The sequence below is a fragment of the Bombus vancouverensis genome, chromosome 16, assembly GCF_051014615.1.
Source record: "Bombus vancouverensis nearcticus chromosome 16, iyBomVanc1_principal, whole genome shotgun sequence".
In the NCBI taxonomy this organism is placed as follows: domain Eukaryota; kingdom Metazoa; phylum Arthropoda; class Insecta; order Hymenoptera; family Apidae; genus Bombus; species Bombus vancouverensis.
In genome coordinates, this window is record NC_134926.1 from 7,468,261 (window position 1) to 7,494,328 (window position 26,068).

The window sequence follows — 26,068 nt, forward strand, 5'->3', positions numbered from 1 at the left end:
TATCGTTTTTGTGCTATTATAAGATATGATAATAACATAATTAATTAAATTACATAAAATAAAATACTCATATTTACCGTTACCGTTAGTCATCCACATATTGTTCTGCGTTTGTGTGGTCGATGCAGTTGCAGGCTGTGGTGCTCCGAACATATCCGCGAAAGGATTCCCTGCTAATTGGAGCAAATCGTCTGACGCTTTTTGCGGCTGAAAACAAGAAAATGCAATTTATAAAGAAATTATCATGGAGGCAAAGGACATTATGTATTCTAAAAAGAGGAAAGTTCCTAGTTACCTGACTTTCAGCTGTCGTTGTCGTTGATGGTGAACTGAATAGATCTACTATTGGTTGATTAGCGTTGTTGGTCGGTGAACTGAGGAATGGATTCGTACTAGGTCCGCTCGATGGGGATTGCACTTTCGCCTAGAATAAGGGAATCGGGTCAGCTATGGAACCAATAGTTTTTTATAATAACTGAGACCCTTAATCTTACAATCTAACTACAATAAATGAAGACTACATGGAAAAATATGGTAAATCCATATAAAATTGTTGGTTTTTATGACTTTTATGACACTTGGTAGTTAAAAAGAAGTATTTTAATATGAAATAGCTGAAGAAGAGAATAACACGATAGATCCAAAAGTATAAGTTTTTCGAAAATCGATAATAAATCCTTAATGTTTTATAAGAAACGAATAATATTAATATAATTGTTATCTTAGCTTAACTTAATTAATATTAAGAGGCATAATTAATATCTTCAATATCTTTGAAATGTTCAAGAGGATTATCAAATGAAAAGGTAGTTTTGACGTGGAATTGGTTGACAACGTATTGAATTATAAAATTGCTCTTCTATAAAAGACAGGAAATGTGGCTTATCACGTGTTTCTCATGTGGTCTTCAAATAAAAAATCTTTCAGTACCTTGTACTGATTCATAGCAGCCTCCTCTTCCGCGAGGGCTTGCTGCCGCAGTGCTTCATCGATATGTCCATTTCCGGCGTGGTCGAGGCGATTATTACTGGCTGCTGTTCCAAACGCAGTACTGGTGGAAGACAGGGCGGACACTCCCGACTTTACATTCGTTCTATTGCTGCTCGGGTAATGATTGGGCGATGGATGTGTGTCGATGGAGTGGTGTGGATTCACACAGGAGGAAAAAAGGAAGAAAAGCCATTTTCAGCAGCGAAGATAAGTGTGGCCATAGGAGCGAAAAAGGAGCGAAAAGGAACGTTGATCATTGAAAACAAAGGAGAAGACAAAGAAAAAAAAAGAAACAGTGTAGTACGTATAAAGATAACAACGATGTGTAAAAAATTCAGCTACTCAGTGCTCTTTCACCCAAACGTACATACAGATATGCTCCATAAATATATAATTATTGTACATGCGTAACGCTAGCTTTCCTTCTTTTATCCACAGATATTAATGTGTTCTTTTTATACATATATATTTTTCACTACATACGTTTTCAAATGAACTCACACAAGCAATTAAGTTGAGTAATACTACCTAACATGTCTTACAATAGAAATGAAAAAGAAGGAAGGGAAAAGAAAAAAAAGACACACACGCACACACTTTCTCGTTTGCTACTGCTACGGTACGCACGCTTATATACAGACGACATATGTGCAAGAAAATATCACCTAGCTTTTCATTTTATATTCAAAATTGGCTATTTTATTGTTTAAAGAATGTGTTAATTGGAAATAAATGTTGATTATAAAGGTTGTTACTGCTGTACGAACTTTGGTAGCTCATTACACAGAAAACATAATAAATAGTCTCCGAATAAATGATCCAAAAACTGATCTATTTATGATCGGTTAATCAGGATAGAAATCTTAATAAAAAATGCGATCATTTATCTGGAAAATACCGTATCTTAATTTTATATTGAAAACGAGATTTAAAATATTATTAAGCGCTCTCGCCGCAAGTGGTTAAAAATTATATATATATCACCGAGATGGTGATCACACCGTGAATCAACAGAAACATAGATAATCGTGCAATAATCGGCGATAAACTATTTTAAAAAATGCCTGTGATAAAATGTAATCTCTTGAGCAATAAGCTAAGTGAAATTTCCGTAGAAGACTTGGAACAAAATCTCTAGAAATCATAAGAAGCAATAACAAACTGATCTGATACCAAACATAGTTGACACTATAGCCCGCAAAACAGAAGACAATGAAGAACGAAGGAAACGAAGGAAAGAAGTAAAGAATCTCCTGAACGAAAAAAGAAGCGCACGTTCTCAAGCAATAGAAAAGAAACGCCAACATTACCTTTTACCCTACAATTTACAAAACATTTTGCGAGGAGAGTAATATGATTAACGATTGGATGATAAATGGGATTTGCATCTTTGCGTTGAATTTGCAATAGAATAGTAATAAAGGAAATAGTCTGATAGGATTCGATGCCTAAATATGCGATATTGTGTTTCTTGAACCATGATAATTCTATAGAAAATATTGTTTTCCAAGTGAAAATACCTTATTCGTAGCATTTTTATACAATATGCGTATCTTGTATAACATTTTGTTAACAGACAAATCGCAAAATATTCCTTAGAATTAGTGAATTTAATCCTACTTTGAACGTTAACATAGGTTTTATATGTTTGTACGAATTATAATTAACACACCTTGCAGACTGTGTTGGAGTGTTTGCTGCAGATCCCTTCTTTCCTTCCAAGGAGGCAAGATGTTGCTCTAACGCATCCAGTAAGCTACTAGGAGCCTAAGAAATGTCCATTTTCAAAATTTCACAAATATACTTTCTTATGGAACTCAACGTTACGCAATTTTAGTCCAATTGAGATATATTTCTTACCTTTGTTAGATCAGGTATGTCTCCTTTATCAATGCCAACGTTCTAAGGAGAAGCACAAAAATTAATCTCAACAAATTTTTGGAGTGTAATTATGCGATTCATACGTAAAAGCTAATTCAACTTACCTCGGCAACCTTTAAAAATTCACCCACCCGATCCATTCGTATGAGGAACTTTTTGTACAAGTCCAGAGCTTCGCGACATTGCTTTTTATTCATATCAAAATACTTTTCTAAAATTAGGACCAACAATTAAGTATTTCTCTCAAAAGATGACATAGAAAACATTAAATTGTAAGTATACTACCTAGTAAGTTAATAATGCCATCATTGTAACAGGCAAACAATCTAATCAGATCCCGGAAAAGGAGCATGAAAGCCATGTTTATGACACCATTGGTGAGATCATTAGCGGTGCAATCGAACTCCAATAGAGCATCCAACTGTGACTGTAAAACTGGCAAGGTTTTCAACAGTTTTTCAGCGTTCATTGTGCGCAAAGTACGGTCGTCCTTCCTAAAACACAATTTTAAAATAAATCATTTGCTACAAGTACAAGTAGCTTTCTTTCATTTTTATTAATCAAAGTTGATCGCTTACCCTCTTTTCACCTTGCAAAAGTCAAAGGCTACGGTCCTGTAAGAAAGAGCCTTCTCATTGAGGTACTTCGCGTATCTCCTAATAAATGGTGACATGTCATAGCCTAATGACAGAAAAAAGACCAGTTTAGAAGATAAATTTATCCTTTGTGTATATTGTTATACAAGAATCCAAAGAAATTTCAGGATATAGTTAATAAAACAAATAAACATCCAGTCTTTTCCCAAAGGAGGTAAGATGAACTGAAAATTGAAATTGTGCAAGTGCAAAAATTTGAGTACATGCAAATGAAAGCGGGCATAGACTTTGTTAGAATTATCGATCTTGACACGCTTTCAGTCTGTAACGTGAAAAATGTGTGCGACACGCAAATTATAAACACATTCATCTTCACCTCCTACATGAAACCTGAACGCATATTTCAGCAGAAATGTGCAATGATGTCAATTTAATTAGTGCTAGAAATCACAAGTAGAATGTTGATTTCCTCAGGGAATTTATTGCATGATACTTAATCACACAACTGGTGTCATAAACTTTAAATAGTAGTCTGGAATACGGAAGATACAATTTTTCAATTTCCTGTTGTACAGTTTAACATCATCAATAAATAGTAACTAGGAATTAGACTAATTGTTAATTTTATTCAGGATTCAAATTTGGTCAGAATTCCTTTATTATCCAATTTATTTGTGAAGTGTTAAACAGAATATTAAGTTATCGTTAGGGATAGTAATACAGAAAGAACATTCACAGAGAAAGGAAATCGAAAGATATTTTAACTCACCAATACGAGCTCCTGCTGTGCCCAAATAGAGAGAAAATTAGTTCCAGGTTAGTAAATCATAGATGAATGCCAGATACGCATACATAGCTGCATAATGGTAGGAAGTTAGCCAGGAAGAACTTATTATTAAATTGTTGATTCCAGAATAAAGGCGATGGTATTGTTAGAAACAGTTATACCTTAACTATATGTATACATATAACTAGTTATTCGATTTTGACAATATCTTGATATTAATTATGTTAATACTTTAGCTGCAAATTAGCTTTCACATTTTTAATTCTTTTGAAGGAGTGAAAAAATCTTTTATTATGTTTTAAAATAAAATATTGCAATTAAGGCGTTGAATCGCTAAAGTTTATGAGACTATTTTTATGTGCGAATGTGCTCGCGTGCATGCTGCATTCGGATGTATCCTTTTTACTTCTTGGTAAAGTTGTTAATAGATTATACAGTATACAGATTGTATAAGACGAAAGCAACAACAAAAATAATTTCATGCTACCTGGATAATGGTTCAATTAAATCACTGTCTAACGCGATTTTAATTTATCAAATTAATCCCCTGCAATTTTGAAGTAAACCATACAATTATCAATTAATTAAATTCACTCGTTAATAGCTGTTTTAGCGATTATCGTTCGGTTAATGTATATAGCTAAAATCCAATTCAATTAAAAATTTCTCTAAAATATCTGGAATTCGAATAATTCTCCCATAATTTTTTACATCTCATCATTCTTGTATTAACATAATTCAAAAATTTTATTTCACAACTTTTGCAAACTTCCATTTAATTCTTATTCATTACTTTATTAATATTCATACTTTATACTGCAATGTCTTTTTTCAAGAGATTTGACCGTTTTAAATAAAATACTACAATTTATTTAAAATCACTGTCAAGATAAAAAGAATAAGGAGCAATGAACATTGATAGGGAGATGACCGGAATCGACCATCTAATTGAACCACTCGGCAGAAGTTAATGCAAGAAGATTCTTTTAAACATTGTGGTCACCTTGAACGCCGCTTTTATCGAGAAAATTACTGAGTTGAAACGTGCTGTTACTGGACGCCAGATACTGTGTAAACCTCTGCAACAGAAAGGTCATTGCACTTGTAAGTTTTTTTTTTTAGGATCACCTGATATATACATATATATATATATATATTTTTTTTTTTTTGTTATGTACACTTTGTTCATCTCTTAACAATATACATAAGTTAAAGTAACCAACTAATTTTATTTCAAAAGAGACACGCAATTTTTATAATTCCTTGTATCTAATAATTTCTAAGAAAATTATTAAGATAATAGAAATAATTAAAAAATTGATTAAGTATATCCTATTAAAGTTCCATGACGAATTATGGCGAACAATGTACGCAATATTTTAAAACAGATCGTTGCTCGCATTACTAGCATTATTGTCGCCGTTGTGGCTCTGTCCAAGGAAATGACTATGTTACAGTTGCTGTTCTATTGAATTGCATGTGCAAACCGTAAATGTTAGACTCTGGTCACGGACTCATGCTATTCGACCCCGTGCACATTCACGCACAGGCGACTGGCAAGGGCGACGACACTTCCCCTCTTCAACTCATTACTGAACCAAAATGAATTAGACAACCTCTCGACAAATGTAAATAATACTCCAAACATTCTATTTCATGTTGTCAATTAAAAATTCCATGTCAACAGTTCTTTCCAATTTAGCCTTAAAAATTGCAAACAATATTATGTTTATGTTAAGTATATTAAATACATAAATACATTTAATAGGTTATTGGGACGTTAAAAGCTAAGTGACTTTAAACATTTATTCAATTTATCAGAGTATAAAATGTTATCATAAATTCAGTGAACTTTAAGAATAAGATAGAGCATAATATTCAAGTAACAGAAAATCATCACAATGGAGAGCCAATTAAAAAGGATATGGAAGTACAATTGTATCTCGTGTTTTACAATTAAGTAATCAGATATTCGCTACCATATCGTTCCTAAATTGGCATTTATCAAGAGGCAAAGGAAAAGAAAGTTCGTCTGATTGCTTTTGAGAAGTCACTTTATCGAGAGAGCCACTCATGGGTACTCCTGAATCCTGTTCTGCATTGCAGATACGGGGCCTTTACCTCATTGCCGTAACAAAGCATATGGTGCACCGTGATCAGAGCTTTAAAAACGACCGTCCAGTTCGTGTTCTGCGACCGTTCTATCAACAGATTCGCCAGTTGAGGTATCGACACGTTGGGTTCGTTCGTGCACCGCACCAAGTCTGAAACAGACAATAACGAGTCTCCAATTATTTATAGTCACGAATTTCTTTCTTCTTTTCTAGTAAGATTACTTTCTCTACTTTTAATACTTATTCAAAATACATTAGTATTAATTACAATAATATATATTTACAATAATGTATTACAGTAATTTATTATACAGTATATTCTACGTGAAAAGATAAGGCAAAAATATTTTTTCGTATAACGCTTCATTTTTGAGAAAATTGAACTTATACAGATAAGAAGATCGACTGCCTTTTTCTTTTCTGTTTTTAGTTTAGTTCAATGAGGATAATTTCTTCTTCATGTTAGAAGTAGACACAGTATATGCACACCATAGTAAAGTTGCGTAAGATAGAAAAGATGACGTGACAAAGAATCTTCATAAATAGTAAACCAAGGATTTTCTTTTACTTCTCCCCTGAGAGGACGACCACCCATAAGCTTTCTCATTGTTCTCGGGACTAGTAGCAATTAAAAGAAGACCAAGATTAGTCATTATCTCTTCCAAGCCGTTTCCAGTGAAACCATCAAGGGCTATCTACCATCTCGACAGAGTACTATCGTTTCTTTCTCATCCCGACAGGTTACGCTATTGATCGAACCGTTGTTTTCTACCATAGCAGATGAAAAATCTCGCGGTCTGAGAAACTGACCTTCAAACGAAAGAGACACTTATTCTATTTTACATTGCCCATATATATATATAGGATCTGTGTAAAGAAACACGGAACAGAGCATAGAACTAGTTTTCCGCGAATGATTCATGGCTTCCAACCGCGTCTCCCCGTCCCATTCATTCTCTAAACACGGAATGGAACGATCCGTTTATTTGAACTGAAATATCTTTCTTAGAAGACGCCGTTCCACCACTTGGTATGGAAGCAAAGGGATCTAAAATTAAAACACTACGTCCGTATCGGCAAGAACGCATTTTATGATGGTTTCCAATGGCACAATAACAATTAGAAGGTATAAGAAAGAAGGTATAGTGGCCGACAAAGGGCTATAGATCGCCAAGCGGTTTTGCAACCGACTTCTAAGAATATCGAGCACACCACGTGCGTTCCTTCCTTCCCTCATCGAAATCTTCCGCTTCGATTACTTTCTGTTTTCTCCGGCGTTGTAAAAGGTCTTCGAACGTCTTACACAACTTTTATCATTGTTTAGATTAGATTTTATGTAATCTGAGAGCGCAGAAGTGCTGGACGCGATCTTTCGCGTGAAATTCTTTGTTTGTTTTCAACGAATAAAAGTCCATCGTAGCCGTTGCCAAAACGGAAAGCATGTCTCGGCAAGTGCCCGACCTTGTCACGCTTCTTCTTTTCTAATAATGTACTCTCGAATACAGACCGCAAGCCGTCTCCATTGAGTAGTGCTCTTTGCTATTTATAAAAGGCACAAACCACGCAGTTTAGTGTTTACTGTTTGCATTCTGCCAGTGGTGTAACAAGTGCAACCGACGCCATTCGTCTATATGTATTGTACATGTAACAATCTGGTAGGCAGGCTAAGGAGTATAAGTGAGATCTTCGACACGATAAATGCGCTAATATTCTCTACACTGCAGTCTTTTCCTTATGATTCTAACAGTGCAAATCAATTTTATTTCTTCCCTGCCTTTTACCTAAGATTCTAATAGCATATCCAAATTCTGACATCTGATCTTACATTGCACTTTAAAATGTTTTATGTAGAATATTAAAGTATTATAAAATACTTTAAAGAATATTCTTCTTCTAATAATAATATTATAGAATATTATGATCTATTTTGTTCTATTGGAATAATAAAATTCAATAAAATAATATAAACAAGGAATGTTGTGCATTTATTATTTTCTTAGAAAACGAAAGAAACCTTTGGGACAACCTGATACAATATTTACTATAAACTACGAATTCTTATGAATATATAATATTTAGTAAGTACACCACCCTTACTTGTTTTTATAAAAATACGAATTTGCAGAAATATAATTACAGAAATATAATATAATTCTTCTCACTTATACCCTCCCCCAGAAAGTAGTCAAAATATAGGTTAGGAATCTTCGAATTGAATTAGAAAGGAAACAGGTGGCTCCCTAAAATAGAAATCATGTTAGAGGAATAGTTACAGATTCAATTTGAATGGATTTAACAAAACGCGAGAAGATTAAAGGAAAGAGGAAACAAGACTTATCGTTGTCCAAGGTTTTGAAGAGGCACCGCTACCTACTTGCGATATCAGGTTCCACGACTGTTTATCTGTTCTCTACAAACCAGGAAAAAAGCTACACTTGAGCTAACCAATATGTAAGGCAAATACAGAATAGAAGTTATGAAATTCTTCCTAATTCTTCTCAATTAAGTCCTATGGTTGACAAAATTCTTTTAAATTTGTTCAGAAGTATTTCCAAAGACACCTGTTTAAGTATAGGGTTGTCCAAAAGTTCGTTAATTTCTATTATAGATTTTTATCAAATAATAAAACATTCAAATATACGAATACTATCCTTAGAGAATCAAACTGAAAATTTGTTAATAAAATAGGTCTCTTTTCTTCAATGAGATGAACACTTAACCTCGTACATCCAGGAAATTTTGAGTCATGGAATGTTCACTTCCATTTCTATTTATCTCGAGTTACTGAACATAGCGCAATTTCAACGTTATTTGTTCTAGTCTTTATAAAACTTATTCAGAAGGCACAAACAAAAAATGAAATACTTTAGAAGCTTGTAAAAGCTATTTGAAAGAATTAATTTTCGATAAAAGATGAGAAATTTTTGTAGGAGAGACTGACGAAGTTACAGATGGCAAAAATTCAAATTCTCGATGGATCTTTCCTAAATTTCGCTAAGAATTTTCTTAATATAATATGCTTAGCACGTTTTAAGTTACCAAAATAGCATCTACAAGTATCTTGCAATTGCCTAGGAAGGAAAGCTTGCCATGTATGCACAGCCTCGAATAAAAATCGATAGAAAGAGACCCATTCCGCCTCTTGTTTTCGAACTGACTTTATAAATAAACAACGAGAAGCACATTGTGGCGGGTATCGTTGATGGACAACATGTTTATAGCCGTTGGAACAGAGGGAACTTGATGAATCGAACAGTTGTTGAGAAGAACGGGAGATTGGTCGTTAAATGTAGCGAAGAACGCAATCATTATCGGAATTTATCTGGAAGTTGAAGGGGTGTGCATGCTGAGATGTTTCTCCCGAGAGTCCAGACTCGAATGGGGGGCGTCACCGATAACATGTTTTGGTAAGACGATAGCTGCAACAAGCGAGGATTATCAAAATGAACAAACTTTCATATATTGCAAAATAGGAACATCTGGTTACCTCGACCTTGCATCATTCTATTTCTCGCATTTCGTTGTACAAACTTTCTGTCGGCTCCTGATGCGTTTCATATTTTCAACGACGATACAAATACATATTTTGGATAATCTAGTCCACAGTTGGAGAATAAAAATAGAAGATTAGAAGAATAGAAACTTAGCTTTGTCCCCAACTGTATGAATTAGTAGGCTGGTTCATATGAAGTATGAAACATTTTGAAATTTTGGTAGTATTCTAATGATGATTATGATGATTCGATTATGACGATCGTTAGGCTGACGGATATTTATGCAAATTTTCATGGTGACAAATGAAAAAATGGAATCTAAACAGAGATTTCCATTACTTATTAAATATCATAATGAGTACTATGGATATTCTATATTTGTGGCTTGTTGCAAGAAGTACCAACGTCAGTATTTATGAAGTTAAGATATTAACACTTAAACATACGTTAAAAAATTCATGTTCAAATAACATCCGACAGAAAAGTTTCTGCTGTTTCAAATTTCTTTTCTAATGCAAAAACAGACAATTTTAAAGCTTATGCTACTCGTGTTTTTTATGTTGACTTTGGTATTTTTAGCAGATAGCTTATTTTATGAAAAATTTTCAACAAATGCCATTATAGTGATTCCTAGATAGAATTTGAAACTGTCGTTTTTTTAATATAAAATATAATCGCTTAGAAACTCAATACCGGGCTTAACTCAATTTTGCAAAAATACGACAATGCCACTTCTTGCATCAAGCACACGATACATTTGTACATATTACGCGATTTCTGTGTATTCCTGTGCTTCCAGATATTCCAGATAATAGGATAAAAATCCACGTTAGTAGTAACAACGTATTTCTTCAGTTTTATTCATAAATTTATAAATCCCACATAATCGGAAAGAAAATTCCAGTGGTTTCCATTTATATATATCTCTTATCCTTTCGCCGTCTTGCTATAATTAGAAAGTATAGTACAATCTTGTTTCCAGGAACGTCGGTGATCGTTTCTGCAATAAAATTCGAACGATAATTTGTATTCTATTTATACGAAATATTTTTGATAAAAGTTACTTTAGAAAGGGTGATCTTCCATAATTTTAATAATCACGCTGCCAGGAATTACGTAGATAACGGCAACAGTAGTGCAGTCCAATCCAATCACGACATCTAGCGTATAATTGCAGAAATTCGAAATGGAACTGTCCGAAGGACAATGATTATTACCCAAGGAGGAAAAGGAGCGTGCGAAGAGACACAGGAAATATCGATGGTAGGTATCTTCGAGACTGTTGGTCGTACAATGCCCGCGAGCAAATTACACTTTGCAGATAAATTATACGACTTGACGTGTCTTCGAATAGATTATCATAGGCACTTTCCATTGCTGCACGTTTACGTGTCGAATTAAGAGAATTACGTAAACTGTCTTTACCATAATGAATGATTTTATCCCGGGTGAATGAACAGCAATTTATCGGAAAATTCGTTTTTAAGGATAAAAGTAATCTTAAATTAAATTTCCTATAAACGTATAAAAATCCCCAGTTTAGTGACAAGCAAGAAGCCCCACGAATGGTGCGAATCACCTTAATTTCTCGTTTCTCAATTTCTGAATGACGGTGTGATTAACGACGAGCACGATAGCGACCACGGGGATCTCCGTAAATATCTATTCATCACGTTGAAATTACGTAAGAAGCTTCTATTAACAAATTGCATAAATCATGACGTAATAATTAAGATCCCCCTTTCTCCCTAGGAAAAAGCAGGCTGAGCCGTTGATAATCGACTTTTCTTGAAGGAAGGCGAGGTTAGCTATAATCAGGAAAAGAAATCATGCCAGTAATTGCATTACTGGTTTACTACGGCAAAATAATGTTCATCGCCAAGAGAAAATTTGTTATTCTTATACGTATTACTTTTGATTTTAATTTTATTATCTAAGATGTTTTTTTGGTTAGCTACGGACAGGGATCCAGATTGTGCAACTTGTGAAAGAACGATGATTGATAATTATGCGGTTTATATAGACTTTCCCTAATTTTCACTATGTAATTCTCTTTTTTTTTTTTAAGCTTTCTCTTATCATCAAAATACGAAATTTCAATGGGTAGGGAGCTCGAGAAATGAACTTACGTTTTATTATTTTATTCAGGAAGAGTCAAATTTTAAAATTTCTTCCATATTTCGTCAAACTAAATAAAGATATATTTTAGATGTACTTATGCTACTTTTTAAGTTTAATTCACATAATGTTTAACGTTTACCAAAGAAGGTTGGGTTAAGTTTTAGTAAATTTATTTAAACGCGCGTTTGAATGAACGAAAGTATGTAACCTCGTTACGTTTAAAGAATAGTTGGCCTAAATCTAACCTAATCTAACGCAACATAATCTGATCTAACCTAACCTGACTTAATTTTTTTTTAATAAATTCCGACCATTAAATAGTTAAAAAGTAATAAAGCAAAAGAACATAAATTTAAAATCATTTTCCTTATTTCATCAAAAAAGAGTAGCAACATTTGATGTAGCGAAAATTGGAAGAAGTTACTGAATTGCATAACTATAAATTATTTAATATCTAAAATGCAAATATAATCTTGCAGTACAAATTTAATTTCCTTTATTTCAATTCTTCTTGTTGCGTATAAATTTTTTAAACTACCTGGTTTAATAACTCTTTAAACTGGCATGTACGAAAGACTAACCGATCAATCAATTTCAAACAAAGCCCATTCACTTCATTACAAATCTCTCCAAGGAACGAACATCAAATTTCTCTTTGTTTGTTCATTATAATATTTTCTTAACTCAATTTGTCTGTCCCGATCAAAATAAATTTTTCTTTCGAACGTTAGAACTTTCCAATTTTTCATTTTTCTCTTTCGATAATAGCTTCAATCCCAGCGTAAACCACCGAACTTTAAGAAAATTTCTCCTTCGCGTTCTGACGACTGCGACAGACGCTGTACCGCACGTCAATAATGATTGTCGAATATGACCGCAGAACTTGTATAATATACGATAAATTACAAGAAGAACTGAAATAAAAAAGATGCATTTATACTTCAAGACTATCCATTTACATCTCAGAAAGATCTAACCCCATATAACCAATAATTAGCGTAAAAAGAAGTTCATAAAGAATACTTGCTTTTATTGTTGCTATACCAGAATCCCTCCGCCCCTGAGTCAATAGTTATAAACGACATACGAGGACCAGGAAGAATCGAATCGAATCGAATCGATCGTAGAACCGAGAAGATGTAGATAGTCGACTAGACGGTACTTCGCACATGCCCACTAGCAATGCATGCTGGGTAGCTTTCGTTCGAGATTCCGTCTATCGATCGGCCGTACACTCGATTACCAGCCGATGACCTCGCGATCGTTCTGATTGCATGCCCATTCGGAGGCCACGGATGATCAGTTGTCGTGCTAAAGATAGCACCATTCTACGTACTGTCGATGAAATTTGCCATCAAGAGACACGAAATATGCACACATTTCTGCTCTCTCTTTTTATCGGAAACCTTTCACCAGTAAAATATCAACAATCATAGTAATAATTTATCGTTTGTAATCGAGATATTTCTGGATCGTCAAAAGTTTGATACTGTCTCATGAAATACTTTTTAAATATACAAGTGGTAAATATACAAGCTTGTTCACCCCCTCACTATCAAGCTCTCACGCATATTCACATCTAAATTTAGTATCATCGAAAGTTACGGCTATAATTAAAGACAACAAAAAATCTACTATTGCGACGGCGTTAATACTGTACGTGTTTGGTCATTTAAATTTTTCACAAATGCATAATCACCCAGAGTTTAATAATAGGTTATGAAACGAAGAAAAAAGTGAATTTCTAGTTTTATTGTTGAGAGCAGTTGTTCGTGGAAATTTTTCCGAAAGAAAGGACGAATTCGAGCCTGCTGAAGGTTTAGTCGACAGGAATTCGTTTCGCTATCTAAATTAGCAGACCGGAAGAAAGACTGCGAGTTCCGTTCCGTTAAAACGGAAACGCGCTCTTACTACTAACGAAATATAATGTTAATGTTTTCGCTCACCAGGGGTTGGCTGAAACAAATGCTACTACGTAAAATAATAAAACGACCATTAACTTTGCAATGCGTTAAAATTAGACAAAGTATCACAAAATCATTCATAGTGCATCGTGATCCAAGAGAATTGAAAAATTAAATTTCAAAAATGCCAATTATTCTCCAAAATATTGTGTAATTTGATTTCCTTTGCTGTCTCGAATTCTCTTGAGTAATTTCTGTTCTACAAAAGTTGTTTCTTCAATAAGAGTGACTCGTGCTTTTCAAGTTCTTTCCTCTTTTTATACGTTTTAAATGATATCGCACAAACATATTTAATAACTAGACTGCGGATGTCTATGCAGTTTTACATTTTTACGAATATGCCTATAGAAATAGATTCTAAATGGAGATTTGTTTCGTTTATTAAGCATTAAAATAAGTATTTTGCTTTAAGTATGTAAAATAAAAATTAGGAATTAAAAAATTAGATTTCCCAAAAATGCATAAAAGTCTGTGGTGTATTAATAACATATAAATTAGGTTCCAAATTTATTGCAACAACATATTCAGTGACCATTACCTATATGTATAAATAAATATGTGTACACGTACATAATTTCTTAATTAACCAAAAAACCATTATGTATTTGAAACGTTTCTTATTTTCTATGTCATAAAGACAAAATGACCATAAAAAAACAGGCAACAAATTACGTTATATTAACGAAACATGATGCAATGGTTATGAAATATATATATGTTTCGTATATATATATATCCCGAGAATTTCTTTCTATATTTCTTCCTTTTCTTAATTCGGCTGAATCAATTAGAAATAATTCGATACAATTGAAAAGTGCAAAGACCCTACGTCACGGTCTCCGACGAGGGTGGGCTTTCAAATTGGAACAGATACAGGTCACACCACCTACACATATATCTACAAACCTTGATGCAACCCATGCGACAGTAGAATCGATAATCACGAGGAACTGGTGCGGTTTCCTATCGTTTCACGTATAAAATTGCGTATTTTCCTGTCGATAACCAAACTTTTACACGATCGGTAACTGTCCAACTCTAATTAATGGAAGGAACGCGACATAACGCAGGTTATAAACATTCACGTCACCCTTAGTCAACCTACGTCATCCTTAATATTAAAATATTCCACAGGCCATTTTCGTATTCCACTATTATTTATAATCTAGAATGCATATTCATAACCTAAAACAATCAGCATACACTGGCTCACGAAGATATTCCAACACTTATACAAATCCTTTATGAATATATCATGTGTGTTATACGAGACATTTTCAAATTCCATTAATGCTGTAATGAGATCGATGCTTACGATTATATTGGTAAAGTTTTAAACGAATCTGACAATGCACATATTAAGTTAGGTTTACTTAGGTTTTTCTCATATGGTACTGAAACCTCACGTTATATACATATGTATCTAATCGAACCAATTTTCTCATAATTCAAAACTCTTTCCTAATAACTGTTTAGTTTCATTGTTCCAGAATTGTATCAATTCTAAAATTCAATAACAGGACTGTTATACATAGTTTCTTCAGTTAAAGTTTGTTCTAAAATAATTATTACATTAGAAGATTATTTAAATGTAATACAGAAAATCTCTGCCTCTACCAAATGCTAAATTCCTTTCCAGCAATTTTTATTTGAATGTATATATACAAGTTTTTCATACTAAGTGCGGGAAATACTTTCGTAAGCAAGCTGTATATTCTATTAATTTAAAGTCGGTAGTCAAAATTAGAACGATTTATGTATCAACAAAGAAAAAAAAGTGATTTTAGCACGAAATTTGAATTCTATCGTATCATTGTTTAATAACATTGTAAATGTAACAGAGGTTATAAAAGGGCAAGAAATGTATTTATCGATACGATTGATAGGCATAGAAACATAATAAAGTTCCCATTCCCGGCAACATTCGAAGAACGTTATGTCACTAACAAGCTTCGACTTCATGGCAACATTCATAAACCGATAATATCGTAACAACAACTTCACGCAGGAAGCGGCGGAAACTACTTTCGCACGAAACATCTGTTATCAGTAGGATCCAGCGTTCAAAAACTTTCACCATTACTTAACTAGAAATCTCGATCAATTCCCTTCGAATATTTTGCAACGATATGTACATATATTGGTTTTCATGTAACGATCGACTAAAACCAATTTAAACCTAGTATGTAGATATATGAACTCTATATTGTTTCTGAACTATAGAGGTTATGTTGTTAAAAAGGCCTTTTATATCGTTAATTCCATATTATTAAAAAGAATTCTCCATAAATTTTGCAAATTTTTGTTAATACAAACATTTCACGGTTATAGATGGCACTTATTCCTGTTAACATAATTGTAATGGGCGTGTGTATAGGTCGGCAAGTACTTTGCCAACAAACTATACAATCGATACCAGCAACTCGCGAGCGGTGTGGCTATACGAGCAAAAAGTCTACTAAGTCAAGTTACTTGTTTTTTCAATAAACAGTAACGATCGTTATCGGTGTAACGGTCGCGAAGGAACGTAACTCGATACCGTGATAGTTATTCAAAATTTCTGATGACGCAAACCGAGTTCTCAACTCAGCGGCATGAAATTATCCAACATTCAACATCTATTAATATTTTCATGCATTTTCATTTCTTTCTTCAGCCGACTAATCGATTTCTCAATTTCTAGCTCTTAGTAGGCGTTAACTTCCCCGAATAGAAACTGCATGAAATATGAAAATTGCCTTTAGAAGTTCTTAACATTAGGTGCAATACACGTGTGATGTACAGTTCATAAGATAAGAAATGTAAAAAGGTACCAAAATTTGGTACAATCGTAATTTTATAAAACTGATTTACATTTACTAAGAACAATAAATAAATAAAATATATTCCATAGAATATATGATTACCAATATGACGAAAGATTTTTAGTATAAGAGTTATTAGAATTCAATTAAGAATATCAATTTTGTCTGTCACTGTCTGTACATATGTCGAATGACCCATTAAGGTTTTTATAACGCGCTAGAGGACTTTTTTAGAATGAGTCGTTATTTTCCCGATATAGAAGTTCAAAGTTTCAGTTATATAAAACACATTAAATACATGAAAATGAAATTCCTATTTTGTTTACAATTTATTTCAATTTAATGAAATTTTGACAATGCAGATAATTCCTAGAAATGTTCATGCTTGATTTTAAAATCATTATAAAATAAAATAACAATTAATTACGCTATAACAATAGTGCCAAATTGAAGAAGACAAATAAAAAGTGTGTACATATTTATTAGTATTTTATATAATTATAAAAAGTAAACAAAAAGTACAACTGAATAGAACGGAATTAAATACACTAGGCCTCAAACACGAATATCTGAAAAACCCTATTAGAGCTTTGCAGCAGTAGATATGTACATATGCAATGTTCCCAATAATCACAATACAATTGTTACGGAGATGATTTCTATGTAAAAAAATGAATCGAAAAAACATAAAATACAATTTTTTTATAGCTCGCGACGTTTCGGAAAAAATGAAATTTAAAAGTATTTGACAAATTTTATTCTGTATTTTCGTCCTATTTTTCCACGTAGAATCACCATTATGCCGATTTTGCTATGATTACTGGAACACACTATATAATATATTGGGATACTAATATCCCAAATTTCGAAAAAGGATCTCCACATTCATGGCTTGACTTCCTCTCGTTAAAACCTTGTCGATCAAGGCACTTTCGTCCGCGCAACGCCTCGAAATGGAAAGTAACCCGTTAACGTGTAACGGACAGAAACACACTCACATACACACGAAAGGTGCGCGCTTCATTTCTCGTACATCAGACGTGACTAATGCGGTAACGTCAACACCCAGACATTGGCTTAGGTTCATACACCTTGAAAAACCGTTTGATCTCGAGAAAAAAATGCAGATATTCCCGTCGGAACGTGATTCATCTTCCGGCCAGTCTACGAGTCGCTTTGTATGTAACAATAGTTGACTATACACGCTGGCTATACAAGAAACATTGGTACATTAACGTATTTAATATAGTAGCTAGACTGTAGATATTTATGCAAATTCATATTCTTATAAATATAATTGGGGAATATGTACGTTACCTAACCTACAATAATACAACAAAATATTCTAATGAATATATAATAAATTATGACATAGCTTCAACATTTAAATTAAGACAAAAACAAAATATACATACACAAACTTTAGAAAAGATTGAGATAAAAACACTGATTCTCAATACAATAAAGAAATACATATATATGCAAATTAATTAAAGGAATGAAACTTATGTAGAAAATTGCTTAACCTACTAAATATTATAGAGAGTATTATACTTTAAATATTTTATATACCTTTACAAATTATGTCCACTCTGTGGATTTTTGCACCTTCAAATTTCTAATAAATGTATAAAAATCAATTGAGATTATAGTAGTATAGTGTATAGTAATGGTAGATTATAATGGTATTTTCGTACAGCTACAAATATGCTTTCTTGGGAAAGAAAGATATGTGCCAATACTTTTTGTGGCCACTGTACGTCTCACTGATACTCCTCCATGCGAGGACTAATGTTTTCAGAACAAGGTCCTATCCGAGGACCTATCCTCTCACTTTTTTCATGTAACGGAATTGTTTGAAATGCTGTTAAGTTGAAGATCCAAAACAGTTATATTTAGCTATATCTAATTATAATAATTATATATATTGTATATCTATATATAGCGTAATTATATCTCGATTAAGTCATACGAACATTGAGAATTTTTATACAAATTCATATTTTTGAGAATACATTTGAAAAAATCGAAAATTGTTTCACCTACCAAGTACATATTGTACAAAACACTATATTATATCTTATATATTTCCTCATATTATGCGCGTTCTACGAATTCTGCATTTTCAAATTTCCCATAAATTTAAATTCTTCATAACATTCCATTTTCTTAAATACATAAAAATTCACAGCCTAGTTATATGTCATGATATAACGAGCAAAACATTGCGGACTATTTGCATTGAAAATTTGGCTAAAAGTCGATTTCGAAATTTATGCAGATAATGAATCGCAGAAAGTTTGAATTTCTAAAATAGGTTACGTATACGTAAAGCAACATATTAGCGACTTGTTTGCTTGCAGGTGCATGATTAAGCTTGAAACGACTCTCAAGGGGTGTAACCTAATGTACAGCTTAAACCACATTTATTCAGGGCCCTTATTCCTGTATTAGTTATCTATTTCTGGTAATTGATATTTTAAAATGGGCCATAATTTGACAATATTTATTAAAAATACAGCGTTCCAACTAGGACCACGCGGAAAAACTTAGCATATGTTAATAATTTTTGTGAACATGCCAAGACAATTATTTGCAATAGGAAGGCCAAAAAAATATCTAATCTATAGACCTAATTGAAATACATTCTAATCAAATTAATAAACAGATAGCGTGTACAAGATATAAGAAATAAATTTTCAAACTAAAAAATATTTCCTCGTAAAAATTAGCAGTATAGTTAGTAGTTAATTCGTTCTTAATCCACGCGTATTCTGCCCTAGAATATACTATACCGTAACTTTTGATTTTTGTAAAATATTATATTTGTACACTTTTCTCTGACAATTCACTAAAAATTTCTTAGTTCATGAAACTTATTAACGTTATCTAAATCACTCACACCATTGACAGTTTTTTAGACTATGAAATTTATCAGTGTTGTCTAAATCATTCATACTATTGACAATTTATTAATTCACGAAGTTTACCTTATTTTAATCGGTCTAAAAAATTTAGTAACGTAAGCGATTGACGACCATCGTGACACTAAACGTGCTAAACGAATATGTACCATTCGTCACCGTGAAAATCCTATGTAAAATCACCTCGACTAAATCCGATTCACCTAAGACCTAGAACATTAATCCCATCCTTTCAATGCAAATAACTAGAGCGTGGATATTTACGCAAATTCATATTCCTATGAATATAATTTCAAACACAAAACCTAAACTGAAATGTCTTACTTACTGAATATCGTAACAGATGCCCTTTGCCTATTTCATACAGTGACATGTAAAGATCTTCGATCAGAATGAATTTTCAATTCTATATTCAAAAAGTAATTTTAAGCAAATTGGTAAAAGAAGGTATTAAAATACACAAGTACCATTATATAGTTATGCAATATTACTTAACAGTTTTTTAAAATATCGCTTTTGAAATACCAAGTGAAAGATCTATCTGTTCGGATACTTCTACACGCCCCAGTATATTTTTGCCTACGATATACATTCTGTACATTCTTCAACTTCCAAATGTCCCATAAATACATAGAATTCCTTAGTCTACAAACACATAATTGTGTCTTCGGAGAACTTACATTCGAGATGCTTCTTTTTGGGTCCTATCATCTCCTCGGTAGTAGCTTTGCAGACAGCCTTAGCGAGACCCTGACCGGCGATGCTGTGCCTGGCTGCCAATAGCCTGTCGTTGATCGTCTGTCCCGCCATACTGTCCCTGTACTTCTGTCACACTCGAACTTTTTTTCCTCTAAAGCTCACGCACCTTTCGACTCTCTAACTACTCTCCTTCTCTGTCTCTCGTGTCGTACTATCTATCACAGTCAGGAACAGTTCTGCAGCCTCGACGATAGTGTCACACGCACACCACCACAAACTGGCGTTTCAACCGACACGAGAGTAAAACCTACTCGAGAGCACCAACAGGGAATGAAGAGTTATGTGTAGAACAATATACGTAAAGATTGCGAATATACATGCGTGGAGCCGGTTCCCGTTGGTTCAAGTAGTATTTCCCTCGATTTCGCGACCAACCGGCCTGGCCTCTGCTTTTTGGTGTCGCGAATTCGATCGAGCCAAATGAGCTCTCTCGCGCGCGCGTAAAGGGCTCAGCTGGGCGAACGACAGCTCGGCTCACGGCGACGACAGAAGGCTCTCACAACCTGCCAAAATGGCGACCCGGACCTCCTACTCCTTCGCCGGACCGATCACTCCTGACAGCCAATCCTACTCCTTCTCCGCGAACACGGCCTACTACCTCTGACGTCATACTGCGCTAGTCAAATCAACTTCCGTGAACATATACAACACTGCTTTGATAACTGGCCGCAGCTTGAGACGGAATTTGGTCAGATATTGAAGCATCTGTTTGAATTGAGAAACAAGATTGAGCTTTTCATTAACTTCATAATGCTCGTGCCTGTGTGAAATATGGACACAGCTAACCAATTATTTTTTCGTATTAATTAACAATCACATTTACGTATTTATTAAAAACGCTTTCCTTTACTTTTTACGTCCTACCTAGCATTTTACATCTGATTGTATTAAAAATACAAAATATAGCATTAGAATTACAAAAAGTATGTTGTTACATAACCAAAACGCAATTCTGTCAAAAAATTTATGTATTTTTAATCGATTTTAACGCATCCATTCTAATCATAACCTTAAATATTTCATTCATTCAGAGCATACATTCATTATAACAATAGCTTACGAGATTCTACATCAATATAAAATTGATAAAAAGATAGAAGTATCTGATTTCAGATATCTTATTTAAGATATCCGATATAAATTTATGTTTAAGTTGATTGTCGGGATTGGAAATGAGATGGAAATGGAAAAAACTGCGAACATGTGGTAGGGATAGTAGTAGTCAGTTTACAAGGCAGGATTCTGGCCACTTAATGAGGGAGTGCTATGGTGCGAAATTTTGATGAAAAGATATCTTTAACTCGAATGTTAAATATTTTAGATATTTATAGAATATTATGGTTGATTTATTTTCTCGATCAATTTTGTTATTTTTAATATTGTATAATTTGAATAATACATTATTTTGATGACAGTTATACATAAAATGAGAGATGTTATTCTTATTTGGAAATAGTTGCAGAATTTTACAAGGATGATGAAGAAAGAATAGTAAAAGAATTGTTAATTAAAATATCGATCGAAAAGGGAGTCTCCGTAACAAGTTCAAAATCGATAACAACGCTTCAATCCCTGCGCACGCATATTTCTTGCCAAGTAAACCATCTAATGTATATCATACCAATGATTAGATTGCAATAATATTGTCCTTTGTTCTAAATATTTCGACAATCTTTATATCTGTATAATTTGATGATGCATTTTAGCAAACTAAACATTTAAATATGCGAGAGAAATTTCGACACGTTCTAGAGAGAAAATGTCACTAGACTATTTAATCCTGCACTACCATAATTCTTCACGACCGCAGCTAAATTTTTAAATAAATGATGATTTATCTGGAAAATAGATATTTGAAAATATCCCAATGAATTTTTCCAGAATTTTTCACACGACTTATATACACATTTTTTGAACATTCAATTTCATAATCCTAAATTATATATTTGAAATAACGTTCCTTAAAAATCTATTATTAATCTGCAATTGTACAAATTGTAAATTAATTAAGAAATCTATAGCTACAGAGAATATAGATTCTTAATTATTGTCTTAGCCTCTGTCTTAGCTTGTTCAACGCTTCTTAATTTAATTAAATTTTAAATTTGAGGGACTTTAATGCAAGTAATGTTGGTATGTCTTAGCACATTGTGACAAAGTGACAACATAGCACTGTGCTGAAAATTGAAAGATCCACGAATCAATTCGAACCGGTTCTAACCACAAAAATTTTCTTTAAAAATGCGTACGTATAAATTTATAAAGCACTATACTTCAAAACATTTATAGAAATCTTTTTTGCGTAATATATTGATTAGAGTGATTGAGAGATTGATTGAGTAGAAATATTAAGAGAGATAGTATACTAGACTTTCTGATTAGTTAATATTATAGTCACATTCCTATCCCAATTCTTCTAACGTAAATTAATTTTCTTCAAAATAACGATTTAAGTAAATGAAATATGGAAACAATATGTTTTCTTTTACTTTTCAGCTGTTAGTAGCGGAGTATCGTTTGTGTTGTCATCTATTTTAACAGTTCTCGTATTTTCGGGAATGCAAATATATAAAGCTTCCTTGGCATCGTCACAGGTTTATACAATATTGGGAGGATATATTGGATCTATATTGTTTTTGTGTGTATTAACTGCAATAGGAAACTTGGAAGCAACAATATTTGGCAAATCTTTTCAACAAAAATTGTTTCCTGAAGGTATGTTACTTGATGTTGATATTAAAAGATCAAATATCACTAATTCAAGATAATAATCAAATTTCCTTGTTACAGTTATCTTTTCATTGATAATCAGTTTAATTGCATCAGGTCTAGTACATCGTGTGGCAATTACAACGTGCTTCCTGTTTTCTATGGTTGCATTATACTATATCAATCGAATTTCCCAAGAAACATATGCTGTTCCAGTACCTACAGTCTCAGTTCACACAAAGAAAAGAAAGTAAAAGAATCATAGAAACTCAGAGTAATTTATCAATCATTACACTACTGCACTTTTAAAAAATTAATTATTCTTGTAACTATTTTAACTTATGAATCTTTGCATAAAATTGTTTTGTTATTATTGACTCATAATTAATTATTTCCCCCATCTCTATAAGGACAGAACTGCAAAAGATACATAGTAAAAATCAAAATATATTTATGTTATGTATAAATATTTTACAATACTTTAGGATTTTGCTTTCTTTTGCTGCTTCTGTGCTTCTCTGCTTCTTCTTTGTCACTGAAATATTCGAAAGATTCGTCTGAGTCATCAACACTGAGAGCATCTTTGTTCTCTTTTGCATCAGGATTATCTAAAGTAGGCTGAGACATAACTTGTTTATAAATCGTCATTGCCTAGAAGATGAAGTAATCATATACAACAATTTACAATCTGCAAAGTAATTACACAGGGACAAATTTTTGGGTGACATACTTGTGTTACTAAGGAAGACACATCAGAAACATTACTGGGCAAGATCAAAGTATTGTTGACCTTTGCCAATTTGTTGAATGCTTTGACATATTGTTCTGCTATACTATATGCTGCTGCATTTTTTGCATCTGTCATATTGAGAGCATTTGCAACAAGTTTTAAACTCTTTGCACGTGCTTCCGCAATGGCCACTAAAGCCTGTGCAGTACCAATCGCCTTATTTATTTCTTCTTGTTTTATAGCCTCTGTTAGGGTATTGTGTAAGTTATTTATAATTTTTTAAACGTAATAGATTGTTGACTAAAAACACGATTACGATTACCGGATGCTAGAATCTGCGCTAAACGTTTTCCTTCTGCTATATTTATTTCTGCTTCTCTAGTTCCTTCTGATTCTAAAACTGCAGCTCTCTTCTTGCGTTCTGCTTCCACTTGCATTTGCATTGCTTCTTGTACTCTTGGAGGTAGTCTTATGTCACCTGTTACAAGAAATTCAAGTGACAATAACTTTTTATATCAAATGAGAAAGTTTCTTCAATTAGCCTTACGTATTTCATATCTTAGACAAGCTATTCCCCAAGCTTCACTTGCTTTATTTATACTCTCAACGATACAAACATTGAGCCCTTCTCTTTCTCTGAACACATTATCCAAAGATATTTTTCCTAGCTCAGATCTCATTGTAGTTTGAGCTATTTGAACTACGGCAAACTCAGGATCATCAACACCATATGAAGCCAGAAATGGATTAACTACTCTTAAGTATAATACACCATCAATATTTAATGTTACATTATCTACAATAAAAGAACAATATAATTAATACCATTTTATATCTGTAATATTTAAACATATAATTAAATGTACCTGAGGTAACAGCAGTTTGTTGAGGTATTTCTATAGCTATTTCTTTGAGACACTGAACATATTTAATTCTATCAATTATTGGTGTAAGAATGTTTAACCCTGGGTTTAGAATTCTATGAAACTTTCCCATTCTTTCAACAATCCATGCCTAAAAAGATTTATTAAAAGAAATTTGAAATGAATTCTCAGTTGGTAAAAGATAATAATAATAAGATAATAATAATGATTCTAAACCTCTTGCTGTGGAACAAATAGTATAATGGTATTCATTGGAGTGTTAGATTTACATCTAACATGTTGTATTATCGGCAGTTTAGCAACATGATGTTCAAATCCAAGAGCTGGTTGATGCTTTAAATAAAATTTTGGTTATATTGCAAAAGATTGCAAAGATAGATTTTAGGAATAATGTTTTAAGAAATGAGATTACCTTTAATATTCCAAAATTACGAGCAAGCTGTTTAAATTGGCAGTTTAATCCCCACTTGTACGTTCGCAACAACATTGTACTGACAGACACAAGAGATGTTTTCCAATACTGTATCAGGTTAGAATCACGCGTTTATACTACGTAATACCATATCTTTGTAAACGGAAATTTTAACAGAAAAGGAACGTTGAACAAACGTCCACTTGGATATTTCCATACAATACCCGAGTAATCGCAAAAAAGATCTTTTCAGTCATAAACCATGATATTTCATTCTTCGCATTCCCAAATTTGATAAAACACCGAGATATTCAACGCAACTGAGCGGAGCTATACAAGATGTCCCGATAATCATGATACAATCGACAAGTCAAAAATATAGAGTAACGTGTTTCATATGACCCTTTTTTCTTCTTTCATTTAATCTTTTTTTTCCAGAAAATTGAATTTGAAAATTGATCGAATACAATTAAACTTAGCTAAAGAATACATTTCTTCAACCTGTAAGCAATATTTCAATCTTAATTATTCCTTGAGAAACATCATACACCTATTTTTACTCACGCTACCAATAATTTAGAACTATTCAAATTTTTGAATTTTTTATTCTTGAATATTCAATAATTCATGAATTAATCGTGAATATACTTGACTCTTTAAAAAACCGCACAATCTAGCAAATATCTTTTAATCTAAAGATTAAATTTTTATATTTAGTAATAATTATTAAATATTAAAATACTAAAATATTTTCTCATTTCATTTGAATATTTATCAATAATAGTTATTATTATGTAATTTATTTACATATCATTCATTTCATGTTCCATAAGATTATTAAGTTATCGTAACAAAATATTCATTTAAATATTGAAATAGCGTTTGTAGTGCGCTAAAAT

At 32.8% G+C, this 26,068-nt stretch overlaps 3 protein-coding genes and 1 long non-coding RNA gene across 22 annotated transcripts in view; 2 read left to right on the forward strand and 2 right to left on the reverse strand.

Annotated features, from left to right (window-relative positions):
• Positions 1 to 21,000, reverse strand: part of lap (phosphatidylinositol-binding clathrin assembly protein lap) — a 31,943-nt gene extending 10,943 nt beyond the window's left edge. For 2 of the 19 annotated variants that reach the window (XM_076625655.1, XM_076625663.1), the window contains exons 1-13: positions 7,068 to 7,328; positions 6,858 to 6,986; positions 6,376 to 6,518; positions 5,258 to 5,333; positions 4,237 to 4,251; positions 3,450 to 3,552; positions 3,157 to 3,365; positions 2,976 to 3,082; positions 2,851 to 2,892; positions 2,663 to 2,757; positions 931 to 1,099; positions 296 to 424; positions 78 to 207 (exon numbers count right to left, since the gene is read on the reverse strand). In XM_076625655.1, coding sequence (XP_076481770.1) covers positions 78 to 207; positions 296 to 424; positions 931 to 1,099; positions 2,663 to 2,757; positions 2,851 to 2,892; positions 2,976 to 3,082; positions 3,157 to 3,365; positions 3,450 to 3,552; positions 4,237 to 4,251; positions 5,258 to 5,333; positions 6,376 to 6,518; positions 6,858 to 6,986; positions 7,068 to 7,143 — 1,423 coding nt within the window. In that variant the 5' untranslated portion in view covers positions 7,144 to 7,328. Of the gene's footprint in view, positions 1 to 77; positions 208 to 295; positions 425 to 930; positions 1,100 to 2,662; positions 2,758 to 2,850; positions 2,893 to 2,975; positions 3,083 to 3,156; positions 3,366 to 3,449; positions 3,553 to 4,236; positions 4,252 to 5,257; positions 5,334 to 6,375; positions 6,519 to 6,857; positions 6,987 to 7,067; positions 7,333 to 13,010; positions 13,146 to 20,355 lie in introns of those variants that run through there. The other 17 variants (XM_076625660.1, XM_076625658.1, XM_076625661.1 and 14 more) reach the window with 16 other exon arrangements.
• On the forward strand, positions 10,964 to 12,734 carry LOC117161186 (uncharacterized). The gene is made up of 3 exons (XR_004464976.2): positions 10,964 to 11,125; positions 11,401 to 11,546; positions 11,615 to 12,734. It is a non-coding gene; the product is annotated as an uncharacterized LOC117161186 (long non-coding RNA).
• Positions 21,001 to 22,530: 1,530 nt separating the features above from the next.
• On the forward strand, positions 22,531 to 23,520 carry LOC117161184 (protein KRTCAP2 homolog). The gene is made up of 3 exons (XM_033342521.2): positions 22,531 to 22,679; positions 22,931 to 23,149; positions 23,225 to 23,520. The coding sequence occupies exons 1-3, from the start codon at positions 22,676 to 22,678 to the stop codon at positions 23,395 to 23,397; spliced, it is 396 nt and encodes a 131-aa protein (XP_033198412.1). The 5' UTR covers positions 22,531 to 22,675; the 3' UTR covers positions 23,398 to 23,520.
• Positions 23,225 to 25,572, reverse strand: Stoml2 (stomatin like 2). The gene is made up of 8 exons (XM_033342520.2): positions 25,170 to 25,572; positions 24,974 to 25,090; positions 24,740 to 24,887; positions 24,421 to 24,669; positions 24,196 to 24,351; positions 23,874 to 24,118; positions 23,624 to 23,794; positions 23,225 to 23,560 (listed from the first exon to the last, which is right to left on the reverse strand). The coding sequence occupies exons 1-8, from the start codon at positions 25,242 to 25,244 to the stop codon at positions 23,528 to 23,530; spliced, it is 1,194 nt and encodes a 397-aa protein (XP_033198411.1). The 5' UTR covers positions 25,245 to 25,572; the 3' UTR covers positions 23,225 to 23,527.
• Between the last annotated feature and the right edge of the window lie 496 nt (positions 25,573 to 26,068).

Excerpts from the sequence above, each read along its gene's own strand:
- LOC117161184 (XM_033342521.2), top strand. Across the intron at positions 23,150-23,224 it reads ACAAAAATTGTTTCCTGAAG|TTATCTTTTCATTGATAATC; the intron begins GTATGTTACTTG and ends TCCTTGTTACAG.
- Stoml2 (XM_033342520.2), bottom strand. The coding sequence starts at position 25,244 with ATGTTGTTGCGAACGTACAAGTGGGGATTAAACTGCCAATTTAAACAG. Across the intron at positions 25,091-25,169 it reads GTAATTTTGGAATATTAAAG|CATCAACCAGCTCTTGGATT; the intron begins GTAATCTCATTT and ends TTTTATTTAAAG. Across the intron at positions 24,352-24,420 it reads TTGTCTAAGATATGAAATAC|GTGACATAAGACTACCTCCA; the intron begins GTAAGGCTAATT and ends TTCTTGTAACAG.